Consider the following 8,068-nt stretch of genomic DNA (forward strand, 5'->3'; position numbering starts at 1 on the left):
AGACCAGATATGTTCCAGTTATTCTCCCTCTTAGTCATGTCCAAATAAGACCTTCTCTAGGGATGGTGAACAGCTGAGGTTGTAAGAAATAAGAGCTGGGATCACTTCCTGCTACATTACAACTTACTTACATGAACATCAGGGGAGACTGGCTCATTGTAACGCATGGCAACGGAATCAGGAACAGTATCAAACACACGTGTTCCTCATCTCTTAGAATAAGGCCATCTTCCATACCGTTCCTCATCCCGTTCCATGCATTACAATGAGCCCTGTCCTCCGATGTCTACCCCCCACCAGTCTCCCCTGATGTTCATGTCAGTGAGGATGAATCAGTGTGTGTTATGACAACATTTAAAGGAATCTCTCTAGCATGTGGGAGCACAGCGTTGGGAATCAGTTCCCAGCCAGGATAAGAAGAGAAACACCATAAATGATGTATCCACCTGGCTTTTAAAAAAAGCCTTAACTGCATAGAAGATCTAAATCCCCTTTCTGGCAGCATCGATTCACCTCAGTGAGATTAACCTGGATTCACGATATGAGTGAAGGTTAGATAGAGAATGTCTGTCCTTTCTGTGTTAACCCCTTCCCCCTCTCTCTTCCCCTCCTCCTCCTCACCCTTCCCCCCTGCCCCTCTCCTTCCTCCCTTCCCCCTCTCCTCGCCCCCCCCCCCCCCTCCCTCCTCCCGTCTCCCTCTCCTCACCCGCCCCCCCCCCCTCTCCTTCAGTGTCCCAGTAAGATCACCAACCAGCCAGGCAGACAGTTCAGCAGCACCAAGGACTACCCCGACCAGGTGTTGCAGTTCGCCCGCAGCCACCCGCTGATGTGGCGCCCGGTGTACCCGGCCCTGCGGCAGCCCCTGCTGGTGAAGACCAACGTTCCCTACAGGCTCCGGCAGATGGTGGTGGACCGCGTGGAGGCAGAGGACGGCCAATACGACGTCATGTTCATCGGCACAGGTGAGAGGTCTCTGGGACACGGACAGACGTTAAAAGAGAGGTTTGTTATCCCAGTGACTTTAGTGGTGTTCTGTAGTCACTGTTCCTCGGTCTGTGAGTCTGTGGGACTCCGTCGGACGAATCGTGTATGTACTGTGGATGTGATTGGTCAGTTAACCCATCTGACTCTTGACCCCTGGCCCCTGACCCCTGTGTCTCTTCCACAGACATAGGAACGGTGCTGAAGGTCATCGCTCTGCGGGGGGGCAACTCTCTGGACACGGAGGAGGTCACGCTGGAAGAGCTGCAGGTCTTCAAGGTAACCAGAGACAACATTGTACTTCCCCCTCCTGCTTCTCTTCATCCTCCCCTCCCCCTTTTCCTCCTCTTCCTCCCTCTGCTCCACCTCCTTCTGCTCCAATTCCTTCTCTTCATCATCCTCATCCTCCTCCTTTTCCGTTTATGGTCCTGTATCGTGGAGTCTTACAGTGAAAGAAACGTGTTTTTTCTAAGTCTGAATGTAAATGTTATTTTCTCTTTTTATGAAGGTGCCAACTCCCATTACGTCACTGGACATCTCAGTTAAAAGGGTGAGTGAATGTCTGTGTTTTACTACAGTCTACATTGTTTTACTGCACTCTACATTGTTTTACTGGGGTCTACATTGGCAACATACACTTTTATATGTGTATTCTTTCTGTTTTACTACAGTTTACATTAGCTAAATGTACTTCATGGTGATTTCCCATGTTCTTAGTTCTGCTACAGTGTACTCTGTCTCCATATCACTGATGATTATGTCTGTTCCTAGTGTTCACTTCACTCTGTTCACATTTACTTGACCAAGACCTGTTGTGTGTATTCTCACCCTCCGCTTCTCTCTCTCTCTCCCTCCTCCCCCCTCTCTCCCCCCTCCCTCCTCCCCCTCGCTCTCTCCCCTCCCTCCCTCCTTCCCTGCCCCCCCCCCCCTCCCTCCTCCCCTCCCCTCCTCCCCTCCCCTCCCCTCCTCTCTCTCCCCTCCCCTCCCCACGCTCTCCCTCCTTAGCAAGCGCTGTACGTGGGATCTCCAGTGGGCGTGGCCCAGGTGAGGCTCCACCGGTGTGAGACATACGGGAAGGCGTGCACTGAGTGTTGTCTGGCGCGGGACCCCTACTGTGCCTGGGACGGGACGTCCTGCACGCGCTACCTCAACAACAACAAACGCCGTTTCAGACGCCAGGACATCAGACACGGGAACCCGACCCTGCAGTGTGTGGATCAGAACCTGAGTGGTGAGACGAACAGGGGAGAGGGAGGGGGACAGGGATGGGGGAGGGGGAGAGGGATGGGGGAGGGGAATGGGAGGAGGGAGAGAGAGTTGTGTGTGATTTATAGAGTGAGAGATAGAGGGGGGTGGGGGGTGACTAGGGGGGAGAGAGAGAGCGAAAGGGAGAGTGAATGATAGAGTAAGAGAGATGAACAAGAGTCCTACACAGAGACAGAGAAAGGAGAGATTTTGAGACTTGCACTATGTTGAGGGAAGTAGGGCATGGTGATATCCTGTTGAAAAAAGATTTAAGGTGAGTGTGTATGATTGAAGGGTTGGTTTGTGTGTGTGTGTGTGTGTGTGTATGTGTGTGTGTGTGTGTGTGTGTGTGGCTGTCTTGGTGGGCAGAAATTGAAACAAGAAAAAGTTACTTTGTTCCTCGGGGTCACCAGGTCAAACTCATCTGTTCACGAACAGCTAACCGTGGTGGGAGAAAAAAACAGAGCTAACGATAAACACACACACACACACACACACACACACACACACACAGGATCTCTGTCATTGTCTTGAGGAGAGAGCGTAAATCCTCCAGAGTAAACTATTTACATGTTGAAGGACCAAAGGCTAGTTAAACTGTCTGCTGTGTATACAGTATAGCTCTGTGTTAGGCGCAGAGGAAGTTGTTATCAGAGAGAGGACAAGCTGCGTCATGCCTGTGTGTGTGTGTGTGTGTGGGCGTGTGTGTGCGTGTGTGTGCGTGTGTGTGTGTGTGTGTGTGTGTGATGACAGGGGTCTCACTCGACCCCTCTCTGCCCCATGGTGATGCATCTACAAGTCAAGGACTTGCCTGAAATGACATCATCATTACATCTAGAACTAGCCGGTTCTTCGATGTTCAAACATGGACAGACCAGGGGAGGCTGGTGGAGGTAGAAATCGGAGGACGGACTCATTGTAATGCATGGAATGAGCCTGTCCTCTGATTTCTACCTCCACCAGCCTGGGACAGGTCTGACACAAAGTATGCTCTGCAGGTGTTCTTTATGTATAATACATGTAATGTTACAGTTAGAGTTTTACACGACGTGTAATCAGTTGTTCTATCTCTCTGTGCGTCTCTGTGTGTGTGTGTGTGTGTGTGTGTGTGTGTGACTGTGTGTGTGTGTGTGTGTGTGTTTGCGTGTGTGTGACTGTGTGTGTGTGTGTGTGTGTGTGTGTGTGTTTGCGTGTGTTTGTATGTGTGTGTGTGGCCGTGTGTGTTACAGTGGAGGACCTGGATGTGACGGAGGACAGGGTGGTGTACGGGACAGAGAACAACAGCACCTTCCTGGAGTGTATCCCTCGATCCCCTCAGGCCACCGTCACCTGGCTGGTCCAACGAGATGACCGCAAGGAGGAGGTGAGAGAGGGAGGGAGGGAGGGAGGGACGGAGGGGTGGGGGAGGGGGGGTGTAGAGAGTGGTGAAGAACAGAGATGGAGCAGATTGATAGATAGATAGATAGATAGACTTTATTTGTCATTGCTACAGTACAGGTACCAAACAACGAAATTTAGGAGGGGAGGCTCCCCTGGTGTTTAGGAAAGGAAAAAGAAACACATTTTAGAAAAAGCATAGATGCATAAAATCACAAGAAGGTAAGGAGCTCATTGTAATGCATGGAAAAGATTGAGAGAGAGAGAAAGAAATTGTGAGTTTTTCATAGATTTCAATGAGAGTCAGAAAGTCAGTTGGAGTGCAGTGACCTGTTGCATGCTCAATAAAGCTCTCCTCTCTCTCAGGGAAGGCTGAAGTGGCTCTTTGTAGCCTCCACCAGCGCCTCAGCCAGCCATGGAGGCATTAAGGAATTACTGCTGCTTCTTACTTCCCACCAAATAAACTATGGGTGGCAGCTGTTCATTTAGAAAGAGCAGGCGGAGATGTTTGCTTTGGCGCAAACACCCCCAGGAGAGAGAAAAACCAACAACTGTAGAGGATGTCATGCTTTTCTGATTCATGATTTTCTTTAGCCACCCAAGCTGAGAAAACAGCTAAAAAACCCGACTTTGTACCCCCCCATCCCCCACCCTCTGCCCCCCCCTCCTCCGTCTCTCCCCCCTCCCCCCTCCCCCCTCTCTCTCTCCCGTAGGTGAAGCTGGACGAGCGAGTGATGCGTACGGAACAGGGCCTGCTGTTCCGTCGCGTGTTCCGCCTGGACGCCGGCATCTACGTGTGCCGCTCCCGCGAGCACGGCTTCACCCGGACCCTGGCCCGCCTGGTCCTGGAGGTCCTGCAGGGGGAGACGCTGAACCAGCTGCTGGCCCGCGAGGAGCCAGGCCCCGACGTCCTGGGCGGGGTCAAGGACAGGTCCGGGTACCGGGCGTGGCCTCCTTGCCACGCCTACAGAGGCGGCATGGGCGGGGCCCCCCTCAGCCAAGCCCGCTCCTGGTTCAAGGACATCATGCAGCTGATCGGACCCTCCAACATCCCACACGTGGAGGAGTACTGCGAGCGCATGTGGTGCAGCGACAAGCTGCGGCGCAAACACAAGAGCATGCTGGACAAGTACCGGCAGGCGCAGGAGAGCGCGCGCAAGGCCCGCAACAAGGGCTCCGGGGAACGCAACCGGACGCCACGCGACGTCAGCCACAGAGGGTAGAGGAGAGACGAGACGGGGAGGAAAAGGAGAGGAGTGGAAAAAGGAAGGACTAAGAGAACGAGGGGACTATGTGACAGGATGCATTAAAGAGAGAGAGAGGGAGAGAGAGAGAGAGAGAGACTGAGAGAGGAGGTTGTAACATAGACGTTACATAGACGAAGTTAGAGACGGACGTTCATGCTGTGGAAGGAGGAGAGAGAGACAGAGACTCATCAGGCCAAGAAGCTTCTAGAAGACTCCTCTAATCTCCAACAAGAAGACCCCTCTCTACAAGGGACCCCTGCCTGCTCTCCACAACGAAACCCCCCCCCACCGCACTCCCCTTTCCTCTCCACAAGCCCCCCTCCTCTCCTCTCCACACACCCCTGTGACCTCAGTGGTTGACTGGATGTACTACAGTGTAAATAGAGTGTGGACTGCTACCCTAACCCTGACTGATGACCTTTGTTGTGACCTCTTTACTGATGTCTTTGTTCCTCCCAATTGCACCTACAGTAGCTACTCTGGGCTTAGTTCCACGTCCCTCACCCTGTACCCACACACACATGCACGCATGCACGCACACACGCACACACACACACACACACACACACACACACACACACACGCACACACACACACACACACACACACACATGCACACACACAGATACAGACACACACGCACATGCACATGCACACATGCATGCACACACACACACACACACACATTAACCGGCACTCACACACCACGCCAACCCGTAGCGCATGAGTGAATTTGTCCAAGTTTGTCATGAGACGATTGTTGACGGTTCAACAGAGAAAAGTGCTTAGTTTCTACTAGTGATACGCCAGTTCCCACCATCCCTCTGTGTGTCGTAGTTCTCCTCACAAAGGAGAGAATAATCCACGGGTCAGCGGCAGCGGTGGAGCGTTCTGGTTTCTGCTTTGTAAACACTGGGCTTTATTTAAATACAGGATTACCCATGTCTGGCCCCTGTTGTTTAAACACACAACCTTTTCACTGACAGATTCCCTAAAAAGCTCTCTTTCTCTCCTTCCAAAGGGCCAGGGCTGGAGGGGCAGAGGGGTGGAGAGGTAGGGGGGTGTAACTCAGATAAAGGGATGGGGACGGGGACAGGGGGGTCAGGAGAGGGGGGAGGGGATGGGGTGGGGGGTCTAACTCAGTAAAAGCAATGGGCTGGAGGCGGGGGAAGATCAGGAGAGGCAGTAGAGGGGAGTGTTAAAAGATGGGGGGGGGTGGATAAATCTGGCTGGGGTTTGAGGAAGAAACAGGGTCATTGGCGGGGTCATGGAGACAGTGTGGGGGACAGTTGGAGGATAGGGATTTTCAATATGGTTGAATATGCAATCAGGGACAGGCGTATCCTCTTTGGGACAGTAGATCATTGTTGTTTGAGGGTCAGGTGGTTGACTCCCTTCCTTTCTCCCCTTGATCACTTTTACTGACATTTAGATACAGTAGAGTAGGAAGAGGAGGAAGAGGAGGAAGGGGTGGGTGAAGAGGAGGAAAAGGTGGAAGGGTGGAGTAGAATGAAAGAGAGATAATAGGGAATAAGGGCAATGAGGTAAAGAGAGATCTTTGAGTGTCAGAACATCAGGGGAGGCTGGTGGAGGTAGAAATCGGAGGACGGGCTCATTGTAATTCATGGTAGGGAATCAGGAACAGTACCTCATTCCGTCCCATGCATTACGCCCAGCCCGTCCTCCACCAGGCTCCTCTGGCACAGGGAGGGAAAAATTGATATTTGAGTGCCAGAACATGCATCACACAGAACATGATTGAAGCTCTGCTATACTCTGTAAAAACACATTTCCCCACAATCCCATTTGTGTGAAGCAATTACATACTTTAAAAATGTGGCACATTATTGTTTTTCTTGACAGAATCTCAAACACCACCATGCATCAACCTCAACTTCAGCTTATTGACTTAGTTTGAGGAAAGTGAGAGCAGTTATTAGGGCTCCGATCCTGATGTTTTCTCTGCAAATATTGTTTTCTATGGTATCTAGACGACAGACCAGAATGTGATGGAGAGACTGCTGCCCAGCAAAGTTCATCTAGATGGGAGCGACAAGACCAATGTTCCAATTCCCACAGGGCCTTTTGGCCGATAAGTAAATCCTAACATCTCATTGAGTTGAATGATGCAGCATCAGTGTTTAACCGAATGATGTGTGAGCAGTTGGAAGACGAAAGAGATCGTATCAATTCAGGGGCCCCAATTTGCTGGATTAAGCAGAGCAGAACATATCCAACCACTCAACAGCATTTGTATTGTAACGTGTCTTTAATAGTGTCTTTTGAGAAAACTGTCTGATTTGTTTATGTCTCATTTAGTCTGTTAGACATACATATGATGGTAATACTAAATACCCATTCACATCATTTTTCTAACGTTTTCACCTTAGACAGGCCTTGAGGAGAATATGTCTGGTTCTGATTGGTGAAGACAGTGTAAAGTCTACACTAAGTTAGTTCTTGCCAGGTCGCTTTTGCAAAAGAGGATTCCAACCTCAAGGGGCTCCCTGGTTAAATAAAGTTGAAATAAAAGGACCACAGCCTTGTATAGAAGGCAAAAAAACACAACTCAGATCATGGTACAGAACACAGCTATGGAAACAAGACACACAAGTTTGGATGCAAACGTTTACCCTGAATAAACATATGAAATGGTTTTACGTAATTTTGTTTGTGCTTGTATCGATATCGTGGCACCTCCTACTCATTCATTTCAAACATGTACTTTGAAATATAATGTTCCTCAATAAAGATGAGTATGTATAACGTATTCAAGTTGTAAACACAATCCTGTTTAGTAACGTTCTGCTGTACCATCATGTGATGCTGTAGTTCTGTCTCTCTGTGTGGTCCTGTGAAGTCCGGTTCAAATATAACAACCAAGACTAAATGTTTTTTGATGGTTTTAGCTCCGTCTTGTCTTTCAGTCTTAAACTGTCCTAACAATCCAGTTAGTTTATAGCTAGTTGGATCAATTAGCTAACGCTAGCAGACATTTGTCATTGTTTCTGTGGGGGAAATTTGGCGAGCAAGAAAGATAATTTCATCGCCTTTGGCTTCTCACAGTGTTCGTATCTGAACCAAGCTTCACTCATCGGGCAGTCTCTCTAGCACAGAACAAGCCTAATTTAAATGTTTGCTGTATTTATGTCCTATTTAATGATGCCCTCCTGGTCTGCATGCTGTGTATGTGTATGCTATTTAACATATAAATACAG

General features: G+C 49.9%; 1 protein-coding gene across 1 annotated transcript in view; it reads left to right on the forward strand.

Annotated features, from left to right (window-relative positions):
* sema3bl (sema domain, immunoglobulin domain (Ig), short basic domain, secreted, (semaphorin) 3bl) overlaps positions 1-4,826 on the forward strand; it is a gene marked incomplete at both ends in the record, with an annotated part of 18,967 nt that extends 14,141 nt beyond the window's left edge. Inside the window, 6 exons of the mRNA XM_080534617.1 lie at positions 731-962; positions 1,169-1,260; positions 1,490-1,531; positions 1,987-2,212; positions 3,456-3,589; positions 4,317-4,826. Coding sequence (XP_080390743.1) covers positions 731-962; positions 1,169-1,260; positions 1,490-1,531; positions 1,987-2,212; positions 3,456-3,589; positions 4,317-4,826 — 1,236 coding nt within the window. The remainder of the gene's footprint in view (positions 1-730; positions 963-1,168; positions 1,261-1,489; positions 1,532-1,986; positions 2,213-3,455; positions 3,590-4,316) is intronic.
* Positions 4,827-8,068: the final 3,242 nt, after the last annotated feature.

Source organism: Nansenia antarctica (assembly GCF_963989245.1).
Source record: "Nansenia antarctica genome assembly, chromosome: 6".
Lineage (NCBI taxonomy): Eukaryota > Metazoa > Chordata > Actinopteri > Argentiniformes > Microstomatidae > Nansenia > Nansenia antarctica.